We start from the raw sequence: 22,902 nt of genomic DNA on the forward strand, positions 1-22,902 counted from the left end.
TTCATCCACCCGTGCAGACATCGCCCAGGGTCACACGAACGGGGTGATCGATTTGTAAACAACCGTATGACCGACGGATGTTTGAGGGATCGTTGTTTGTTCCCAGTGGTGCATTTGTATTTGCCTTTCTCGGTCCTTTCCTCCGTGGGTTGGAGGTCAAAAGTCGGTGGTTGATAATCTTTACCGAACATCCGGTCGCTGAACGCACCGGGAGTTCACGATCTCGCACGATCTTACCAGTCAGACGCATGTTTCGTCCTATCAACGGGAAATACCCTTTTCTGCGATCATTGGTAATTAATGCTTCTTTGTTTTATCTTCAAGTAAGACAATATTTTATCATTCGATTTACCTGCTATGAAATTCTCGCGCCATTCCGAAACTCGCTGCCAGTAGGTGCTTCGATCGACGCGCTTCGTTGAACGATCACTGGATTTAGTCGACACGGGAGAAGAAGTAACCGGCACCAGAAGCGTGCCCAGAACTAAGCCCAGCAAGGCAAGCGCTAGGCGAAGATGCTGGTTTGCCATTGCGGTACTGGAGGAACATCTGCTGTGATGAAGCAGGCCTTCGGCCGGTACTTTCGGTTCTTCCTGTTGATAGGGATTCAATTTTCTTCGCTTTCTTCGCCGTCCATCTTCATCGTGAGCCAGCCTGCTGTTGCCCACGGCCTGCTGATGCAGATGCTGCTTGCATTGTGCTACGTTTTCTTGTAACAAATCAAGTTTCCCGTTGTCATCGCGACCGGAAGAAACTACCGAAATTGCCAATGGTCGAACATGACGTTTGAGTGGTTCCATTGTTTTCACGCAATTCCACCGTAAAACCCGGCCCACGTGCGGGGATGGAAGTTACCGTGGAGAGAACCACAGCAGTGCCAGAACACCGATGCAACGCACTACCGACTACTGCACTCACGTACACTGCTGCTGATGCTGCTGCTGCACATGCATCGAACGGGCATTCCGTCAGACCAACACGAGCAAGCCACACTCTGTAAACACATCAGCACAGGCGTCTTCCAGGCAGCGGCGACGTTCCTGCACCTTTCCGATTCTCTTCTTTCTCCCGGTGGCCAACTAACACTGGGCCATCTTGTCGCCGTTGGGCGTACACTTCACTTTTTCTTCAAGAACGAATGTTTCCTCGCCAGGGGAAGCTGGAAACAATATCAACACAATGAACAGCAGGCGAGGCGAAAAAAGCAGGTGAATTCCACCGACCGGAAAAGGGCGTCGAATGCTATTGCGAAACGGAACAAATGTGGAGGAAAATTTCCACGAAAACTAGCATCGAAGCGATGGCCAAGTGTTGACGTTGACCTTTCCCTTCTTTATTTTTTCTTTTTCTCTCCCGGGGGAGGTTTTCTGGTAAACAACTACACTTCAGGCTGCCCGTCGCTTGGAAAACAAATAAATCGACCTCGCGAACACAATGCGTTTTTCTGCTGTCGCCACGCAGGCGAATGGAAATTCGATAAAACAGTGAGAGCAGGATGAAAAAAGGCCAAACAATATAACACACACGCAACACAAAGGACAATCTTCGCACGCTTGGAAGATTCCGCAGCGTCCCGTATCGTCACGAGGGCTACTAACCGTACATCCAACACGCTTCACGGTCTGACTCGAACTGACGATATGATTTTTCTGTAGACAGAACGAAACTGACAGCAGTAGTGTTGTGCTTCTTTGACGAGATTCATTCATATGAATCTTTCACCTAAGATTCATTCAGACGGATTCATTAATCTTTAAGGATTCGAATATTCAAACTTTAAAGAATCTGTAAAAACCTTAATGAATCTTCATGAATCATTCATGGATCTGTGACGATTCTCCAGGATTATTTCATTGACGTGGATCATGCGAATAAAAAAAACCAAAAAGGTGGGCCCCTCTACCCATTTCTGGCTCATCACTTTTCATCAGTTGACGTATCGTTGGAATTCATGCATCTTTCGACGAGAGAATCTATAAAACGCAAAGATTCATTCCGATTCATGAATCCGAATCTGAATTACACAACACTAGACAACAGCGTTGTTTGTGTGACCAACATATTTACCTTATGGGCAAGGTTTGCTAAGCTTCATGCACCTTGGCCACTATTTGAAATGATTAATTTGTCAATAACTTTTAAATTACAGAACTATTCCACACTCTCGTTTGGAAGGTATTTTCAAGATTACTATTTTTTGAAAAAAATGTCTTCAGTCCTTGGATTTTGGTAAAATAAAGTGTTTACGAATCAAGTAAAGTAACCTTGGTCGGATAGTGCTAAACTACTCAATTTGTTAATTACTTTTTAGTTACTGAAGCAAGTTTCACAATTGACCACTTGGATTAAAGATATATTCTAGATACACTAATTTATGTAAGAAAATATGTTTCCAGGTATTGTAGTTATATAGAAATTTGGATTCCAGAAGAACGTCCTCCCCACGATTAACGGCATGTTCATAATGTTCCTATTATTTTACGGTAGGTGACGCTATCTTTAGAACAATTCAAAATTGCCGCTGCACGCCATTTTCAGAATCAAAGTTCGGATTAAATAAAAAAGGAAACAAATAGGCCTGTTTTTAAGAATTGTATGTTAGAATTAGTATGACTAGAAAACACGTGATTTTGTTTTCGGTGGCTTACATCAAACCTTATTGCTAATCGTAAGTATCTAAATCGCAAAAGGACGAAGACGGCAGCATGCAATGGAGTGTCATGGAAAAAAGGGATTATTGTTCGTTCATTCGTTTTAGTATTGGATGCCAGTTGGGCGTTGAGCTCAGTTCGAGTAGTCACGTTGTTAAAATGGCCGCTGCCGATGGATCGGCACTGGTGGAAGGCGCCATTCGACAGGCGTCTGTTTAATGCTGTATTCTATCGTAAGTTGTGGATCAGCTCTACCGTTTCCGATTGGTTTGGGTACGGGAAGCACTCGTGTCGGGGCAGGAATGGGTGGAGGAACGGGTGCCAGCCGGAGGACAGTGGTTAAGATTGGCCGATACTGCTGATCGTCACTGACGTCGCAGGTGGATGAGTGGTACTTAGGTTGGGAGATTTCTCGTCGGACCATCGTACTGCCTCTGATAAGGTGGATATTGTGGTTATGTTGTATGGAGGCAGCATTCACCGGTTCCCGTGGACTTGTTCCACGCACCTTATATAACCGCCACGGGCGTCTATTCCACCGTGTACAAGCGGCTGCCGAAGGACACTGGCGACTCCTGGCGTACAACACCATCAACACCAAGAGGAGAATGGAAACGAGCACCACCAGGACCGATACGGTGAGTAAATGCCACAGAGGACCCGGTCCAGATGAGGCAGGCCCACTATCGAGGGATCCACCTACTCCGGCGTGCTCACAATACGGCGGATCGAAACCGGGATCGCAATGGCAATGACCCTCACTGTTACAAACCCCTCGTCCATAGCAATTGTGCGTACAGTGCTTTCCTCCTAATCCCCTCGCGTTTAGCCTCTCGATTGTTTCACAATGCTGCCGATAGCACATCTTTCCATCGCCACATGGTGCTCCATCAGGCACGAACGCTGGAATTTGGCCCCGTTGGTCAGGCCCCAGGTCTACGTACGCCGCATGGCATACCACGTACCTTTTCGTTTCGTTGCCTTTTCTGACGTTGTGCCGTTGATCCCCATTGTACACACCCAGTTCTAGCTCCTCCTCTTGTTTGTGGTGATGGCAGAAGAGCACTCCACAGAGTACGTCCGCGGTATCACACTTTCGATAACTCTCTACTGGACGACCCTGATACCCGCAATTGCCATACTTGGTGCCGTGCGAGTTGCTCGCGTAACAGGACTCACTGGCAGCGCGTCCCGATGGACCCCACAGGGCCCGGCACTGTTCCGTTCGGGTCCTGCACTGTCCCCCGACGCAGTATGCTTCTCCACCGGCACACACTTCCGTGTCCCGTCGGTGCACATCCGGGGGGCAATACTCCGACCGGCCGGTACAGTACTCGGGAAGATCACATTCACCTCGTTCAACCCGGCAAGGAATGGCCGCTTCTCGCAGTTGACAAGTGGCTAGATCACAGCAGTCTCCGGTGGCGCACTCTGCCTCCTCCCGCAACCGGCACGTGGCCGCATCACAGCAGTGATTCTCACACGCCTCCTCCAGCCCACAATCACACTCCTCGCCCGCCTCGACAAACCCATTGCCACAACTCGCCACCGCCAACTGGGACGGACGGTTCCTAAGGCAATGGTGTAGACCTCGGCTAAAGCCCATCGCCAGCTGCTCCACACTACAGTTGCTCCAGTGCTGCAGCGGCAAGCCCGTCACCGAATGGGTCATGACGCAACGCTTGGCCGGACAGGTACAGTTCGCGTCCTCATCATGCTCCATCGAGAAGCTGTGGCCCATCTCATGCGCCAGGGTGCTAGCCTGTACGCCTAGCGTTTCCGTGTGTATCCGCACGATTGCACCGGAACTCTGGTCCGAACACATACCACCGACCTTCGCCTTGCCGATTACATTTTCCCGGAACTCGACCGTCGTCAGTAGCTGTGCGTGGTCATGGGGGTATTTATTCAACAGTACCCGAGCCCGGTGGTCCAGGAAGTCTTTGAGTGTGTCTTCCGCTCGCTGGGATACGTTGATTTGATCCTTTTCACTCCATATCACTATCTCGGTGAGCGCGATGAAGATGTTTAGTGGGTTGTATAGCTGTGGAAAAATAGACGGAAAGATGTTAGACTAATTTTTATAGAAGATAGCGCCCTTTTCGTAGAAGCTACTCTTATATCTTAAACACTTGCATCTCCAGCTTACCATATTGATATGATTCACTAGACTTGCACAGTATTCCTTCACGTGCCATTCGTTACGGTTCAGCTTCCGGTAGAGCGAATTGTCGACCACGAGCAGCAACTCCACGTACCTCGAGTGTCGGTTGGCCTGATAAGGTCCCTTGATGGTGGTAAAATGGTTCCGCCTAGTTCGACGCTTCACCGACGGATGTCGGTTTGGTATCTGCAGTCTAGTTAAAGTACGTGTAGTCAGTGCGATCAACGATCGGATGGTTCGCTGTGAGACAATCTTACCTTCGCAAAAAGTGCACCCCGCTCGATTCGTCAAACTGGATCTGGAACGTTCCTTCCGATCGTTCCAGTGTCGCCCGGATGCGGCCATCACAGTTGGTCAGTTCTATGTGGTCCAAATCGGAGGATCTCTCCCGGTACTGCTCGCACCCGCCGGTCGTTGGCCCACCTTGACTTCGGATCAGTTCTAGGACGGTGGCCTTGCCCTGGTGACTGTAGGTCAGTGTTGCCGTATCCTTCTTATCCGATGGCATCAGAAGCGGATAAATCGGATTAAGGACGGCGTCGTCTTCGTAGGTCGCTACGGGTGGAAAGATGAAGAAGGAAAGATGTAGAAAAGTGTGATAGAGTAGTGGATAAAATTGGAATACAAATTAAGTAAGCGAAGGGCGTGGCCGGTTGAGCGAAAGGTTAGGAAAACAATAAAATTTACCCCCGCAATAAAGTGCTAGCAGGATGTGTGGAATACCCTTTGTGCACAGTGTTCTATTTCCAACCAATGAATAGGTCATAAGTATTTTAACACGTAAATAATACTCTCTTGTATAATGGAAGGTTAACAATTAATTAAAACACGACATAAAATCACATTATTGAAGCCATAGTTTTTGTGCCATATACGTTAGAATTTTTTTTATTTATACCCAAACCCACTGTGCTCAATTCCGCTCGAATAAATGAACTTCCAAAGACGCAATCGTTGAAAATGAACTGAAAGAACGACCGCTTGCATTATTGCACCTCTCTAATACGAGAGAATGTAAAGCGGATGCCTTAGAGATGAAGCTGCTGAAAGAAGCCAAGAAAACGAAAGCCAACGCAGCAGAAGTTCTTTGTTGTCTCATCGGGGACTCGCACCCAGCTTCCATTATGGGGTGTCCGCGAATCGAATTCCTCCCTTTTCTCCTCGCTGCATTCGTTTTATTCGATTTTATTGCAGTTTGATTGCTTCTGCCAACTGCGCAACGATCCGCGGGATGCAGCGGCTCGGTTGCATAGAGTTAAGGATGCTTATGTGGGATTTGGGAGAAGTAGAGAAGCTCCATTTTCGACAGGGTATCATGCAATTTTGCAAGCAGCACATCGCAGGCGATAAAATCCACGACGTGAGAGTGGATGGAAAAAGGAACGTCCGCCGCCTTATCGGAGCGCGAGTGCAATGGTTTACTTCTCACCCCTTAGCGTTACGACTATTTCGCTTGACGGCATTACCATGGCAACGCACCCCCGTGCACGTGGAACTCACACCAAGCCCGGAGAATATTTTCCCCGGCTAACGCTCGTTCTCTCTTGCTCCAACACGACAGAGCATCAACAAAGCCAGCTGTGTTGCCTTACGTTGGCGTTCAGCGTCGAAACTGGGTCCATTTTGACGTGCGCCCGGGAGGGTGGCGGGTGTTCGGCGGGGGGCTGGGTTTCTCTTTATCTCGCGACGCGTCCGATCAGCTGTTCCGGTGTACTCTCGAGGAGCGCGTGCCGTGAGAAAGGGCTGCGTTTGCTCGACCCATTCCCAAACAAGACCAAATCGCGATCTCCCGATGGGGTGACGTGGGGTTGGTGGGTGGTGGGTGGCAGAACGTTGTCATATCAAGCGTAAACAAACTAAGATCGTGTGTTCGTCACGCCCAACCAGGCGCCTCCTTTCGGTTCTCCGTCGCTTTTTTGCCTTCTTCTCAGACGAGGAACGGAAGAAAACGGTGTGTTTATGAATGCACTTTTATTGATTTGATTGAGTAGGGTGGGTTGAGAGAAACGGGAAGATTGTGGTGCAGTTTATCGTTTAGAGGAGACTCACGTGCTTTTCCATCGTCTCGTGCATTTTCTTGGGTTCTCGCACTATTAACACGAGATTGTAATGCAAAGACGGTGCCGAAGTAATAATCGAGCTTGTTAGTATGGTTTCAACACGAAAGTAGACGATTGCTACAGGTAAAGTTTGGTCAACAAGGTTCAAATCATGCATTGATTGAGCCAACGAAAGATTTAAAATAGAAAATAGAGTTAGTGTAGGGCAGAACGGAAATGTTTATAAAGCACGTGCCAAAATGTTTTGTTCATTTGTCAAATTTAAGTAATTTTATAACAGCTGATGTCCTAAAAGATTTAGAAAAAATGTGTCCTAAAAAAAAAAGTGTTTTTAAACAAATATTTATGAGAAAATTGTGCCCATCCGATGAATTTTCATTTTAGCATCAAACTTTATCCTCATAATCTACAGCACAGTTTAAATTAAATTATAAGAACACGTTAAAGTAACTGTTATTCTCGATTCTACACTGTTGCCAGCCAGTTACGAGAAACGCTTACCAACCATCGTTTTCAGATGATTCAATGTGTCTGGGACAGCCCCACCGCCACCTGTACCATGACTAACCGTCTCTGTTTACACGCTAGACGGTGGAAACTCGGGCGGCCGAAGGAAAAAAACCCCAACCAAACGAGTCCCTTTTAAAACAGGTGCCAACGCCGCGAAACGAAGCATTAACATTCGCGCAAGTGGTGAAAAGCATCCGAAAGGAGGTTTCTTTAATTTCCAGTCCTGCCGAAATGGAACGAACTTCATTTCATTACCAACCGCGCGCAAAGAGCCCGGCGGCCCCCACAGACACCGACCGCTTGTCCCCTCCCCCCACCTCCCTCATCTCCCCTGGCTGTCCGATGACGAGCGGCGTTCCCAAAGCAAATCAAAACCAGACCAGACTGCAAACAACCATACAACACACATACACCGCGAATAAAAAGAACCAATGAAGCACATTCCGTCCTGCACCGATTCGATGGCGGGGGTGGCTTTAGGGCGACCGGAATGTTGGAGCGTCCAACATTCCGAAAGGGCCCCCGCGAGCCCCGATTGTTTGCATTATCAATATTGTTATTGTCCTTTCCACGAAACGATGTCCTTTGCCACCGTCAGCTGTTTCGCGCGATAGTCAATATTTCGAGCGAATGATTTTGTTTAGCGCGTGTTGGCTTTTTCGTTCTGCGGGCTTCGAGGACGAACATCCTTCGCGTCCGTTCGGTGGAAATTTTACGATTAACACTCGCTGTTGGGGCGACAGCATCTGGTTGCGGCTCTGCAAAGATGGACTGCGGACGAATGCGGGATGGCTTTTTGGAAAGTGTGCCAATGGTTTGGATAATGATTAAACTTCTCCATGGCGAACCGGAGCCGGGAGCGAAAGGTTTTGCTGCTCCGCACTCAAACTGGACCGGGTGTTTCGGCAATCGCCTTTAATAGAATGTTTCCGCGGCGTCCGACAGCGCTCCAATGCACCACTTTTGGGATGATCGATGCCAAGTGCCATTACTTGAGATATGTCTGAAGTTGATGTTAATTTTAGCCTCCATCCCTCCCTGAAGTAGGTTCCATGCCGTTTCACGGAGCTCGTTCAGCTTAGGAGGTGAATTAACTTGCTTCGTGAGCCGATGCAAAGTATGAATGCGTTCGCTTGTTCTCGTTTCCCATTAGTCATCGGAAAGGCAACCGCCTCCACTAGCGCCCGTACGGCGGGCCCAGAGAGAAAGAAAACTATATTAAGAAACATTGTTGCGGACCGGAAGCCTCGCGCTTCGCGACCGGAAGTTCCGTTGCAAAATCGGACCGGAAGAAAGGGCAATGGTTACGGGGAATGTTCTATCTGTCGTTGTGGGTGTGTGAGTGCGCGTGGGGTGGGAGGTGTGTTTCAGTATCCATTAAAGGAGCCAACTTCTTGGAAGCAATCCATCTACCGATAGGATATCGGTTGCGTTTCGTTTTACGCGAATCATTCGCGATGGACAATCGTCGGAGCATTTGGGATTTGGTAGTCTTTTAATTCATATTCAATTCAAGTTTTCAGTGAATCCCAAAAGTTAAAATTAGTATGGGCCGAGTAAAAGAAAAAATGAAGCAACAAAAGAATTATCGGTCTTTGATGCTATCATATGTTTGTCAAAAATTCGACAATTAGTATAAAATACAATCATAACATTAAGAGGTTTAAATCATGTGTTTAAGCTTAAATGAGCTTAAAGTAAGGATAGGATAGCAATTTGTTGCATGTTTTTAATGCGATTAAGGAAAATGGTTTGGAATTGTTCATAAAGTTATATTCCAGCAGACACAAGCGTTAAAAATATTTTATTATTTCAAAAACACGCTATAGAATCATTCTAATGTAGACTTCTCAAAATATCTGTCTCATTTAAATGATATGCGTTGCAGTATTTTACAAGTTATTACATTAGGTACAATACTATTAAATATGACAATCCTCTTTAGTTAGTGAATGAGATAATAAATAAATATATTATTTTATGTAGGCATGTTTAGAGCAATTAATATGCATTGCCTCTTGTCTAGTAAAACAATCATATATCAATTGGGTTGATAATGATTGTCTTAATAGTTTCCTGGAGGCTTTCAAAGAATTTTCCACTGCGTATTGTTGCAGCAAGCATAAGTTTTTGTTTTTCAATAACACTGGTAGGTGCACCAAAAAACAATTGCAGCTGCTGGATGCGAGATTACGCTTCCGAGAAGTTAGTTTAGAGATTAGGTTAAGTCATTCGCTAGACCTACCGCCGACATATGTCTGTTATCAGTAGCGGAAGCGGGAGTGGAGAGTAATAGGAACAACAACAAAAACAGCCAGCCTCTTGTTCTGACTCGACTCAAAGCCACGGGTTTACTTACTATTAAGCGATAATAGATTCTCTCCGTCCTTGTGCGGTGTGCCAGGTTCCGTTGAGGATGTCCTTACGTTCGAAAGGGTCGTGATCAGTAGAAGCAGCAGCGCCGCAACCATCGACAGCTGATGATAAGCTGCCGGCCTTGATCGGTGCCTCTGTTTCCCCACCATTACGAGGCGGCTCGATATGGTACGGTAGGTAACGTATATCACAGAAAGGTTGAACCGTTGGGAAAAAACGAACTACTATGAAGAAATCCGGGCTAAGGTCAGGCCAGAGATTCAGCTCGGGAAACTACCCTTTTACACACTTTTATGATCCTCGCGTTTTCACGCCGGTTTCTTGTGGGCGAGTGGGTGGTGGCCAGAAGCAAATGCGAGAAAACGCTAAACTACCGGCGGATCGAAAAACACGCTTACACACTTCACCTGGGCAGGCGGTCGTTTCGCGTGCATAAAATAACCCAGTTTCGGTGGGTCGCCCAATGTCACCGTATTTCCCGGCGCACCCCTAGCTCGCCTGCGGGGGTTGGAACCCCACCGACTTGCAGGATCGATCGTGCGTTCTTTTAATAAACTGACGGCGTGAAATCTACGCCCCACCGGCTCGTATCACTTTTCCTTGGCGCTTTTCCATCAATCTTCAGCCCTTTATGAGTTGCGGTAGTTTCATATTTGTTTTTCATCCACAAAAAATGGTTTGTCTGTTCGTATTCAAACACCGATCACTGATGAGATAGTGCATCCCTTTTTCCGCACATTTAAAATTAATCGTGCCACCACGGAGGATCGTTTAACCGTTACGAACCGTTACTCAAAGTGTCCGTTACTCGCGGGGGTTGAATGCGAAATCTTCGCGGGAAAACTGGTGACTCCCTCACACGGCGACCAGCACGGCGTCCGTTCGGAGCACGACTGACTCAATGCTGACTCGCCATCGATGGCGGCGTCGCTTTTCTGATGGATATATTCACGGTGCTGCACACTACCTACGGTCGCGACTACACCGCATCCTTTATGCTGCTCCCCGGCCCGTTCTTTGTGATGCCGACGACATTGTGGGGGGCCAGCTCTCTTTCTCTTCCATCGAATCGTCTTTTCTCTCTATCTACATCCCCTTTTTTCTAGCGTACTCTTCCTTTCTCTCTCTCTCTCGTCGACGGAGAAGCTGGGCGATAGTTTCCCACACGGAACGACTCCCCCCGGTTCCCGTCACCGTTTGTTTTTCCGGTCCCTTCCTGCCGCTCGGACGGAGGAGGTTCGTCTCGGGCAGACGATAAACACGAGCAAATAGTGTATCTCGACGCGGCCCCAGTCATGGCGATGTCTGGCCGTGGTTTTAGCTTTGTCAGTGGACTGCCGCAGCACTTGTTCTTGGGATTCGTTCGTTCTTGGAAACCTATGCGCACTAACCTAACTACGTGCGATGCGAATTGAACGCACTCGCGAAACATGGAGCTGCTGCAGCTGGGTGGCACATGGTGCGAAATGTATGGACCCACGGACGAACGGAGGCAAACATAAAACGACCGCCAGATTAAATAAGATGAAGCAACCGAAAACTCGACTGATCCTACGGCCGCGACTGTTACAACGTAAGCATGGAAAAAAAAAATAAACTGAACCATATACGAGTTGTGCGAAAATTACCACAAAAGGATACACACATGTTAACCCGTTCGTGTGAATGAACGGTGCAGAAATGTGCCCCCCCAACGCGCACCGTCTGCTCGCTACGCACGTCCCCAATAACGCCAAGCATGCTAGGCAGGAGTTTGTGGTAGCATAAATGAACATGTTCTACACATGGTGTGGTCGGTGCACTGCGTGTGTTTTACCTTTTCCTCCTTTTCCTTCTTCTAAGCAAACCATCCCGGGGCTACCGTTGCCATTTTGAGTAGTCGCTCGCGGAATGAAAAACATGACCCAAACGAAAGCCACGCCGCTGGCCGGATGCTGTAAGACATTCCCTTCCATCGCAAGACGCAAGCAGCGAGACGCTCCTTTTTCAAGGCGCCAATCGGGGGGTACGGCACAGTGCAACTGGTTTCGGGTACGCATTCATGTGCCTTTTTTCCTAATTCAGGGTAAGGTAACGCGACAGCTAGCGGGAGGAACTGAGGCGGAGGTCACCGAACCGATTGCTGATTCTTCTTAGGGAAAATTACGTAGGATGCTGGCGTAGAGGAGTGCTTAATGAATGCAGTTAACTATTACAGCAGCATCCCGGAGCAATGGGTAACAGTTTTACCCTGTTTTGATTCTCATCTCCCTTTATGGTTAACCTTTCTTTCAGAAACCTTAATGAATCTTTCTTATAACAAGTTATCTCTTAGGAGACTTTCATTGAGTTTTGTATTGTTTTGTATTGGCTCCATTCTGTTATGACTATTCTAAATATGTATATCTTAAATTATTATATCCATGTTAATTGCAATTATACTTCTCTTTTTAACTGAAAACTACTTTCACACACGATCAACAGCAATTGTGTCGCGACCACACCAGACAATAGAAGCTGATTCATGCACGTCTGATTACAATTCTCGGTAGATGTGATTAGCAATAATTACTCCAATGCATCACTCCTTGCTATGGTTAATGTGGAGCTCATTCCATCCCCTGTCCGTGATTGTCATAAAGGGAAATTCACCCCCATCGCATGGTATCGAATTGGCAAACCCTTTACGATGGGTTTCCCTCTCCATTTTCTAAGCAATTCAATCAATAATTTACCCTGAACTGATATCAAATTTCTTTTGTCTTATAATAATCTAGGAGAAACATTTAATAAAATTGTTTAAAATGCATGATCTCTAATGATCCTTAGTGAACAACTTTGAATAATGCGATTAAAATTCATTTTTACTTTGACTTTGCAAATAAAAATGCAGTTATTCAAATCCAAAATGGGTTTCATTTAGAGCTTGAAACACATGTTCAGAGTAGTAACTTGAAAATATTCAAACACCTATCAAATCGCTCCACATCAGACATTTGGATTTTTTACCCCTGTAGAATCTAGTATCGAAGATTTTATCAAAAATATATAGCACCTGATTCATAATAGTTAAGTAAATATATCTTTTGGCAAACCCCGTGTTACTAATGGTGCGATTTAAGGTTTCACTAATATTACGAAAAACAATTGCGATGAATAATAAAATCTTTCCTGCTTTATTCCGATAGTTCCAACCATGAATCATTTAATTTGCGGCCTTAGACGCGGTTTACAGTAGCAAACTGTTACATGATAGAGCCAGAAAAGTGGTTTTGCACGCCCAAAAAAAAAAGAATGATAGTTTTTTAATGTCCAATCCAACATGCATTCACTTAAATATTCCAAACGGAAGCCGTCTGCAGCATCGCTTCCGAAGTCAATAAACTTTACACTTCCGATAGGGCATGGGAGCGAATGAAATAGTGATGAAGCTCTTCTTGTTCGTTTGTTGTGGGATTCCCGAAAAAGCTCGACTCTCTCTCGGGAAGTCGGGGACTTGTAGTCGTAAAGACAAGGAGTCAAAGCAGGAAGCAGGAAGTGAAGCGCCCATGCGATGCAATCAATCGCGCAACCCACGTCGTGTTAACGGGCGTCCGCAAGAACCACCCATTAGCGCCGCGCCAGGTCCTGTTTCGCCGTCAGCCCGTCCCGCCTTTCGCACACCTGGGCCTGTCTGGATCCTGCTCAACTGGGACGGTTGTTGGCTTCCTAACCTTGACTGCAGTCCTGCGACGGCGAAGCACGAGACGCGCATGTTTGTGCGAGTGTTCGTGATGTCTGCATGTAACATTGGGGATTTGGGGCGGTAGGTGCCACGGGAGTTCTTTGTTCGAGTTCCGCCAGTTTCCGATGCGCTCTCGAAATGAGCGGGGGGAGGTGGGAAAATGCATCCCTTATTTCGGGTCTCTGTCAAACGGCGGGTTCAACGGTCGCCGTGCGGACCAATATGAGATGCGCCCGGTTCGGTTTCGGAAGCTCGCGTTCGGGTAGGTCAGTTCGTTCTTTGTCCCAGTGAGTCTCGGGGGTACGACGCATTGGTGAAAGGATTTCCATCAAACGTGCGAACGCTCGCCGGAAGCTTCGGAGCCAACCGTCGGAAGGACGAACGTAGCGTTGTTTGGTCTATTTCGGTTCATGTGTCGGTCGATCGTAAAGGGATGTAGATTTGGCTTTATTGCCCTCCAATTTAAGCGCTCCTTGAAAGGATTGCCAACATTAAAACCGCGTACCAGACGTTGCTCGGAAACTACTGCGCGTTTAGGTGAACGAACTCGATTTAGGTAAAGGTGAGGGCATAGATGTCCATTTTCTTCTTCTGAGGCTTCCTCTAGTGCGCTGACCTCCGGACTGTTGCATTGTAACTATTATTAACTGTTGACAAAGGACATGGTTTTGGTGGCTGTTCTTTGTAACCGGTTTGACCCAGTCAGAAGAGTGATAGTTCATTACCTTTCGAGTTAGTAAGCTGTATATGTAAACAGTGCACAGAATATAGCCTTTTCTTGCTAGTAATGTAATAATATACCTAAACAAGGCACTGAAAGTATTTTTTTTAAATCCGTAATTTAATTGATTTGGCAATGTTTTTTTTTACAAATTGCAAAATTTTCAGCAGATAAAATAGCATCAAATGTCTGCAGTAATTGATGAAATAGAGTATAATACCAGAGTGTTTCCTCGCGCCGCCGCTGATTAGTTAATCTTGATAAACCGTATTTATTCGTGGCTTTTCAAAAAGTTTTTAGTCTGACGAAATATTTCATAATTGACCAACGATTATTTTATCATAAAATGTTGCTTTTCTGGGTTTCTGACCAAAAATAATGAGGAATTTCGTATCCGTTAGTGCATTATCATGCCGTTTTTAAGTTTCATAGTTTCATGAAAGTGTGAAATGAGTAAGGCAGTATTCAGCTGATGTTTTTGTTCTTTCAATGAAAATTCAATGCCCTGGTATTAATGTACAACAACAAAACTAAAATATTATTTAATTTTCAATTGCATCATTCATTTATTCATTATCGTCCTCCTACTGGAACTTTCCGCCTGTGTCCAAAACAATTTTAAATCTCCATTATAAAATCGATAACATCGAGTTGTCCCTGAAACATTACGCTAAACAATCGTGCGCCAATCTGGTACGATCTGGGGGAGGAACCAGCTCCTCATTATCGTTCGACTGCTAATTGGTGAGACATCCCGGCATGCATACAAATGAAGACACAAATTGTCCCAAAGCTGACGTAATGGAAGTTACCAAATATCCCTCGATTTCAGGAAATTTATGCCATTACCGACTTCCTGAAATTTCATTTACAGTTCTTTTCTTTTTCAAATAACATTTTTCCTACTCGTTTTTACTAAAATCAAAGACCAAAGTTAACTTTTTACACATGTTTAGTTTCGTTTTGTTTTTCCTTCAAAACAGTTTAACTCATGAACACACTTCTTCGCTTTTACGTCAACAGCTTCCTAGCTGTGTTCCCAGTTGGAATGTTTGTCGCATTCCCAGTGCGCCTGAATTGCACGTGCCGCGCAGTTTAGTGCAACACTAACTATTTCTCTCGCCACAAATGTTGGGCTAATGAGTCACGTAAGACCACGCAGGTCCACGCCGTGATGTGCCCCTTAGATCCCATTAAAGCTCCCCACCAGCAAACCAAAGCTGTCCTGTCTTCCGCCGTTTGTAAAACATCATTTTCCTCACGCCCATCTTATCGTCTGACTGCTTCGGTTTCCCCAAATATGGCGTCATCACGCGTGCATACGGCGTTCGTTTCTTAGGATGCTAACCAACATAACCAAACCGCATGATGATACAAAAAAAGTGGCCCATGTTGCGTAATGACTAGACGAAAGATTCGTTTTATTCGCTTGAGTTGCACAGATGGCAGCAAGGCTTTCGCTTACAATGCTACAATACAGTTAAGGCTATCAATATTGCTTTTTGTTAACAGTCTAATAAATGTCCACCGAAGATCGCTCCGGAGGAATCTGCTATTAAGGGAGGGCTGCCCTGTACTCCTAGTGTTATAATACGTTTGAGGCTCTCGCAATATTCTTTGTTCCCTCGAGAAGTCTCCCAAAAACTCGGGAGAACTCCTCTATAGTGATATGTAACGTGGAACTAACTCTTAAGGCCTATCGTTTTGCACCTATTTCTGCTAGATTAAGCTTTGCCTTCAGTGCCGCCACATTAGATCCACCAGCGGCTGTCGTTTTGCTCGTTGTGTTAGACACCTTAGACACCTTCCCGGGCGGAGTGGGAGTCGCTGGAAGTAGCCGAGGTTGAAGTGAGCCCTGATGTGGCATCACCCTCGGCAGTGGTCTTGGGATGGCGATCGGTTTGGGACTCGGGCGAGTCGGCTTTGCTCCCCCGTTCTGCTTCTCGTTCACTTCCTCTCCAACATCCGGCAACCGTTCGATCGAGTCAAAATCCCCGACCGTATGCTGACGGGGCAGCTTGGGGAGCATACGACCGGCGGTGGGTTTCTGCTCGTCACTCTTTGACCTATTCTGGTGATACGTTTGCATGCGATCGGCCTGTTTGAGCTGCTGGACGACCGACCCGAAGGAGGGCGTCGCTGGTGTGGTAGGAGTCACCACCGGACTGCGATCTTCCCTGGGAGTGTGCGTTTCCGCCTGTACCAACGGATGTTCGACACTCTCCACGCTGTATGAACGTTCCTGCAGGCGCCGCAACCGGAATGCTTCATGCGTATCGACGACACTCTGTTGATGGAGGAAGGGCGAGTCGGAGAGGAGTTTGTTCTCGATCGTCACCTTACCGCTCTTGCTGATGTTCACGTTGATGAAGCTCTGCGCCGGTTTGAGTGGCTGCGTTGGAGGGATTGGTGGTGGTGGCGGAATTGTTGGTCGTTGGATAGTTGGTTTAGGAGCTGCCGGAGCCGCGGACGCTGGTTGGACGATGTGACCGTATTTACGCTCCCGGAAACGTTTCAGAACGAGTCTCAGTTGGGCCATCAGGAGCGATCTTCTGGTGATGACCAACCAAAGGCTGAAGACTAGTAGCAACCCCCCGATGATCATTGCAGGCAGGAACACCTTGAGAAGTAGATCGTACGAATCACGGCCACCAGTCCTTCCAACCGGTCCACTGTCGATCGAACCTCCATCGCCGGGGCGATCGCAAAAGGGTGGCGCAAAGCCCGGATGGCAATGGCAGTTACCTTCGCTATTACACACACCATTGCCAGCGCAGTCCCCAGGGCATTCGTCGCCAATGTCACGCTCTTCCTGCAATCGACTAACAGCGACGCACTGCTGTCGGAAGCACATCCGGCCCGTTCCACACTTGGTCCCATCGGGGACCAGCCCCGGATTGACTACGGCCGGTCCAAGATCCACAATGACGGCATTGCAAACCGTCGACCGTACCGTTCCTCGCGGTCCGTAGTGCTGGAATTTGGTGGCAGTCCGCTTGGCGTACGCCTCTACACCGTACTCGAGCTTCTCGCTGCGATGTGTGCAATGAAGTAGACCACACTGCACGTCATGAGCGGCACAGCGGTCGTAGGCGTCATTCCCTGCCACCAAATTGTTGCCACAGTTTCCATACATCGTTCCGTTCACGTTCATATCGTAACAAACGTTAGGTCCAGACTGAGCCGAAGAACCCCAAAGGAGTCGACATTGACGATCCCGAGTGTTGCATTGTCCTCGGTAGCAGAACGCATCACCTCCGGCGCATGGACTCGTATCCCTCACGAACACATCCCGGGGACACAGCTCGCTTTGGCCATCACAGAACTCGGGCAGGTCACATTCTCCTCGCGCCGCCCGACACATACTTCCAGGATCGCGCGGTTGGCAGGTATTCAGATCACAGCAGGCGCCAGTGGCGCAGGTAGCATTAGCCTTCAGCTGACAAGTCTTCGCATCACAGCACGCATTATCACAACGATCCCTGTGTCCACAGTCGCACTGCTCTCCCGGTTCCAGCAATCCATTCCCACAAACAGCACGTACCAGCAAACCGGACGGTTTGTTCCGCAGGCAAGTGCCAACTCCTCGAGCCAACGACTCTCGCAGATCGCCTACACTGCACGAACTCCACCGACTCGGTACATCTCCCGAGTCGCGTAGCTTTGCCTCCATGATGCAAGGACCCGGTCCCGGACACTGGCGTCCACCGGCCTCGCACTCCTCCGAATCGTGATCGAGATTCAAGTTGTGTCCAATCTCATGCGCCAAGGTGGTCGCCAGCGGTGTCACGACAAAGTTCTCCACCACGGCGATCCCTCCCGAGCCGGCCGCGGTACACATCGATCCGAGTTCAGCCTTCCCGATCACTCCATCCGGGAAGCGGACCGCCGTTAGCAGGTGTGCGTTGTCGTTCGGCATCTGACGTAGGAGATGTTCCTTCCGGTAGGCCAGAAAACTCGTCAGCGTTTGCCGCGAGTCGGTCGAGATGACGATTTCGTCACGCGTGTTCCACACTTTTACGCCCACCAGCAGGATGTAGATGTTCAGTGGTCGATAGAGTTCGTTCAGCACATTCACCACCGATAGGCAATGCCGATGGACGCGCTGCATTTCGGAGCCAAACTTGAGGAATAGGGTTCGATCGACGACGAGTGCCAGCTCAACAAACAGCGAGTCGGCATTCTCCCGATATCCGGTACTGAAGGCTGCCTTCAGCGGTCGATCTCCACCGTCGAGCTCCTGCAGCGTCCCGTCCTTTTCGTCCGCCATCTCCATCGCCTCCCGTCGGAACCGTCTGCGGTATAGGAGGTGCGTTTGATTGTGATACTCGATGAGGTAGGTTTCGTTGAGCGCATAAATCACTCCATCGATCGTCCCATTGCAGGTGGAAACGGCCACGCGAGACCCGGGCAGCTCACGGACCGTTCCCTCGTAGTGGCACAACTCTAGGTCGTTCCGCGTGAGCTGCTCCACCACGTCCTCTCCCGTCGGTGTTTGACTCACGAAGCTATAGCCCGCCTCGGGGATGATGTTTTCGTTGAGCGTTAGGTCGAGGGTCATCGATTCGCCTCGCAGTCCATACTGAATGCTCAGCTGTTCCCGGTGTCTACCGGCACGATTCATCAGCCGCCCGCGGTTGTCCTCTTCGCTGCGCCTCTCCACCCCTTCATCGGCCAGCAATGATGAGGCGAGGGCTCGTTTCGTCCGCGGGCAGTGGAATGTCGGGAAAATCCGTCCATGCAAATCGAAATTTTCATCCAGCCATCCTGCGAAGGGAGGGAGAAAAACCGGGAAAAACCAATCAGTTACATGAGTCTGGCAAAAGTTGGGACGAATTTTCCTCCGCAATACACAGCGTAGGGCGCAAAGAAGAGTTGGTTAGATCGATTATTCATATCGGTGGAATTTCCCGTCATTTACGCAACGGAGCTCCTAGCCCCCTTTCCAACGGTTCCACTGTATGAGGTGGAGGGATACCGTGCAACAGGTGTCTAAGAAACCGAAGAAGTAATAGGCTTGACCTGCTTGTGCGCCGTGAAGCGATGAACCTCGACATTCATTTCACGCGCGAACAACGGTGGTCAATGTCGAGGCTCGCGAGCCACCCTTTCGGCGAGAGTTTTCCGCGAGAGATTCCAATACTGAAATGCTCCAACTGCCACGAATCGGTGGCTCTCGTCGGGTTGCGTTCGTGTACACGTGGTATTTGCCGGGAGTTTCTTTTTGTTTGGTCAACGTTTCAACTCGTTCTTTGCACAAAGAACGAATGTGGTTGTAATTTGCAAGGGATCAACATATTTCAACACATTTACAGAAAATATATTACGACCTAATTTGGGTAACTTTTATTTAGTGATTTTTGTGACAAGAAAATAGTGTCAAAAATATAAATTGTTTGACTTAAACATGAAAATATGTAAATGTAAATTGTAGCTCAACGCTTTACGTAATCTAAACTAAATAATTCCAAAATATAATAAAGATCATTTCACAGATTTTTGTCTAAGAAGAATTTATTACTAACAAAAAACCAAAACTCTCATAACTTGAACAGAGGATGGTTGTTTACACTAATTCATCTCCCGCGTTAAGCATTCAAATGATTTGGATGAAAATCGTGCAATTTAAATCAGCAAATCTTTGTAAAGTATCAAACATTGAATTCACCTTGAATCTATTAGCAGTTTTAAACGTTCGCGGCTTTATTAATTAACAGAGTGTTGTACAGCCATCCTCACATAGGCAAGCCAGAAAAACGTCTAATTGAGAACAAACCGACAAGCACATGCCCGTTTACCCCTTTTTGAACTCCCAACGGTGCGTAGTGCCGCCTTTTTAGCCTCACCCCGACCGGACGCTACTCGAAGGCGGGTTGTCACGAATCTTCCCGGACAGCGGAAGCGAATACGTGAGAATACGCGGGTGATTCACCACGAGCGGGTCGCGTAAAGTGCTAGCGAGGGGGATGGTGCGGAATATTCCGCAAGGGGGATGAAACGGTCTTGTACGCCGTCTGAACCCGAGGAGCCAAAGTCTCTGGCGTTTGGGGAGAGAGCGGCCGGGGGGTTGGTTAAAAACCTACCGGCGTGGAGTGTATAAATAATCGAAGTCGGAGAACGAACGGAAGCCACGCCGACGACGACGCCACGGTGTTTAATGATCGTTTGTCGTGAGCAAAAATGTGCACGAGTGTAAAATGAATGGACGCGAGTGAGAGATTGGAGTCCCCGCGGTGGAGCCAACCGGAATCTTTGGTGAATCATCAACCACCCAACATTGCGATACACGGCAACCGTTGGAGACGGATGCTTGAGAAGTAAATCCAACAATAAGCCGATCGCCGTTTGTACGTTTGTGTTTGTGTGTTTATGTAAGCCAAGATATACGTTTCCTTTCTTCTAAGAAATATGCGAATAAAATCGAAAGGCAGATGAAGCATCACACATGCAGTTCATGGAGTTAAATTTTCGGCATTTCAAATTGATTTCTGTAAACTTGAAATAGATTGATCTATTGTCTACTTCCTTTTCACGACTTGACAAAAATGGGGGTTTTTTAAATTAAATTTACGGTCATTTCCCCAATTAAGGATCACATAATAGTATCAAGTCCACGGACAGGGCCAATCGCTGTCATACGGTTGAAAAATTGTTGCCGGAAAACTCCAATGGTTAAAGTTCCACTTCACAAACGGATCGTTTCGCCTCACCTGCACCAAACGATGACCGATGATCGTTTCCGGTTGCCATTCGCTGCAGATCGAAGGCACGCTTGTGTATCACAGCCGACACTATCACAGGGTAGCACGCTACCAGCACCGTCACCAGCACCAGAAGGTTGAAAGCTTGCAGCCTTTGGATTCCTCCGGGAGTCGTGCCAGACTCCATGAGCTTCATCTTCGTTTGGGCGGACGTTTTCTTTTCCTTCGATCGTTGTGGGTTTTCCCCGACGGGCGTTTGTGAACACTACTTTGTCACCGCTAAAGACAAACGTTGTCTATGGTCACCGTGGTTCACATTTGCAGTGAGTCAACGCGTTTTGAGGGTTACACGAATTTTTTCGCTTTGTGTCGCAAGTGATTGTGCTACGAAATTCGTTCCAAAATCACGTACTCGCCGGGCACTTCCTTAAACCGAGCGAAACGAACGAGGAATGAGGAACAATCTGCGATGTTTCGATTTGATTCCTTTTTTTTCGCGCTGGTTCCAAATCGAAAAACTTGACTTCACTTAAATTCCACTCGAATTTACCACTCTCTGATAAGAGGCTCAATTTACCAAATCGCGTTTGGTGGTCTAACGTCACCACAATAAGCACAAAAAGATGCAGTCACAACACAATCACATCAAACAGGAAAACCAATGTTTAACACATTCACTATTACGCGCGCTGTACCATGCGGTCAGATGAAAAATGGTTGGATCGGAAGTTACAACGGTCGGTTCAGTCAGCGGAAATGATAAGACGCGCGTCTTTTGATCACTGCGTTTGAAAGTAAAAGTGTTGTACGTCGATAAAGCGCTTGGAAAGTCGTTTCTTGGGACGTGACTGTCGGGATTAGCGCGCTACCAACACCATGCCAACGCGTCCTGCACGCTGGACGGACGATGTTGTTCTGCCGGCATGAATTCCGCTCCACTCGGTAGTCGCCCCAAACGCGAGGAGCATTCAAGCGCCAAGCGGCTTCAACCGGTTCGCTGGCGCCAGCGTGAGATGAGATGCGAACTGCGAGGTTCGTTTCACATGAACCGGTTCACCGTTGCCATGGTGATGCGACGCGTGATGGACGGTGGACAACGATAACAAATAGAACCGGAATTTTGGAGGTGCGTCAATGTGTGATGTTTAGCGGTATTTCACGATATCGATGGTATACCCCAGGAACTTCATCGGAAGCCATTATGCTGCCGTTCGAGCGACTGTTTAGTCACTGCACGTGGAGGCGGTGAGTCATGAATGTTTACGTCGCGGTTCGAAACGATAACCGAACTCTCAGTTGACATTACACCTGCCGCCTCCCCCTTTGGGCTGGTTTCTTGCTGGTATTACCTGACGAAGTGGACGAATTGAGGTCACGAAAAATGAAATGTTGTACCCCCGGCGAAAGATTTTATCATTTCAAGCGACGGGGTGGTACTTATAACCTTTATAAATCTGATGACTAATCGCCAACGCCTTGAGAGTCTAGATCCTGAAAAGGTTGAAGAGCGGTTGCAAAATTGTTTTCATAGTTTTTTTTTCTCTCTCTTGAGATGAAGTGGCTTTGAAGGAAAGCAGAACAGTTCAACAGAGGAGTTTGAGTGAGTATTATCTTATTCGTTTCTGGTGTAGAGGCCAATGACATGCAGCATATTCAACAAGTCTATATAGATAAATGGAATGATATCCGTGCATGTTCGTTGGGACATGTGCACACAATGGAATTACCAGCATTTTTCGGGATATCCCATGTTTCCTCACAATTTCAACAAGTATCGTTCTAAATCGTTCATCAGTGGTTTTATGTTTGAAACTGAAAATTTCTCAAATGTTTACTTAACACCTTTTTTTTGCTACACAAATGTCGTTTCTCTGTGCGCCAACTGAATTAAAATCTCAATTTCTTTTTTTGCTTTTACAGATAAACATTAACACAATCATGCATGTATTACATTCATATGCAATTTGAAAGCGATAATCTTCAATTATAACAAGTTAATTATGCACAATGTGTCAG

General features: G+C 47.3%; 3 protein-coding genes across 3 annotated transcripts in view; all 3 read right to left on the reverse strand.

Moving 5' to 3' along the window:
- LOC131259229 (uncharacterized) overlaps nt 1–825 on the reverse strand; it is a 31,419-nt gene extending 30,594 nt beyond the window's left edge. Inside the window, exon 1 of the mRNA XM_058260670.1 lies at nt 353–825. Within this exon, the coding sequence (XP_058116653.1) occupies nt 353–800 (448 nt within the window). The 5' untranslated portion in view covers nt 801–825. The remainder of the gene's footprint in view (nt 1–352) is intronic.
- Nucleotides 826–1,079: 254 nt separating this feature from the next.
- On the reverse strand, nt 1,080–7,383 carry LOC131259843 (zinc metalloproteinase-disintegrin-like MTP4). Its single transcript, XM_058261445.1, has 5 exons — nt 7,377–7,383; nt 5,073–5,370; nt 4,801–5,008; nt 2,907–4,695; nt 1,080–1,159 (listed from the first exon to the last, which is right to left on the reverse strand). Exons 1-5 carry the CDS (start codon nt 7,381–7,383, stop codon nt 1,080–1,082), a joined length of 2,382 nt encoding a protein of 793 aa, XP_058117428.1.
- Nucleotides 7,384–15,881: 8,498 nt separating this feature from the next.
- LOC131259848 (disintegrin and metalloproteinase domain-containing protein 12-like) lies at nt 15,882–21,082 on the reverse strand. Its single transcript, XM_058261458.1, has 2 exons — nt 20,902–21,082; nt 15,882–18,952 (listed from the first exon to the last, which is right to left on the reverse strand). The coding sequence occupies exons 1-2, from the start codon at nt 21,080–21,082 to the stop codon at nt 15,882–15,884; spliced, it is 3,252 nt and encodes a 1,083-aa protein (XP_058117441.1).
- Nucleotides 21,083–22,902: the final 1,820 nt, after the last annotated feature.

Source organism: Anopheles coustani, chromosome 3 (assembly GCF_943734705.1).
Source record: "Anopheles coustani chromosome 3, idAnoCousDA_361_x.2, whole genome shotgun sequence".
In the NCBI taxonomy this organism is placed as follows: domain Eukaryota; kingdom Metazoa; phylum Arthropoda; class Insecta; order Diptera; family Culicidae; genus Anopheles; species Anopheles coustani.

Excerpts from the sequence above, each read along its gene's own strand:
- LOC131259843 (XM_058261445.1), bottom strand. Across the intron at positions 5,009-5,072 it reads GGGGTGCACTTTTTGCGAAG|ACTGCAGATACCAAACCGAC; the intron begins GTAAGATTGTCT and ends TACTTTAACTAG. Across the intron at positions 1,160-2,906 it reads ACCCAAACCAATCGGAAACG|CTTCCCCTGGCGAGGAAACA; the intron begins GTAGAGCTGATC and ends TATTGTTTCCAG.
- LOC131259848 (XM_058261458.1), bottom strand. The coding sequence starts at position 21,082 with ATGAAGCTCATGGAGTCTGGCACGACTCCCGGAGGAATCCAAAGGCTG. Across the intron at positions 18,953-20,901 it reads CGATCATCGGTCATCGTTTG|GATGGCTGGATGAAAATTTC; the intron begins GTGCAGGTGAGG and ends CTCCCTTCGCAG.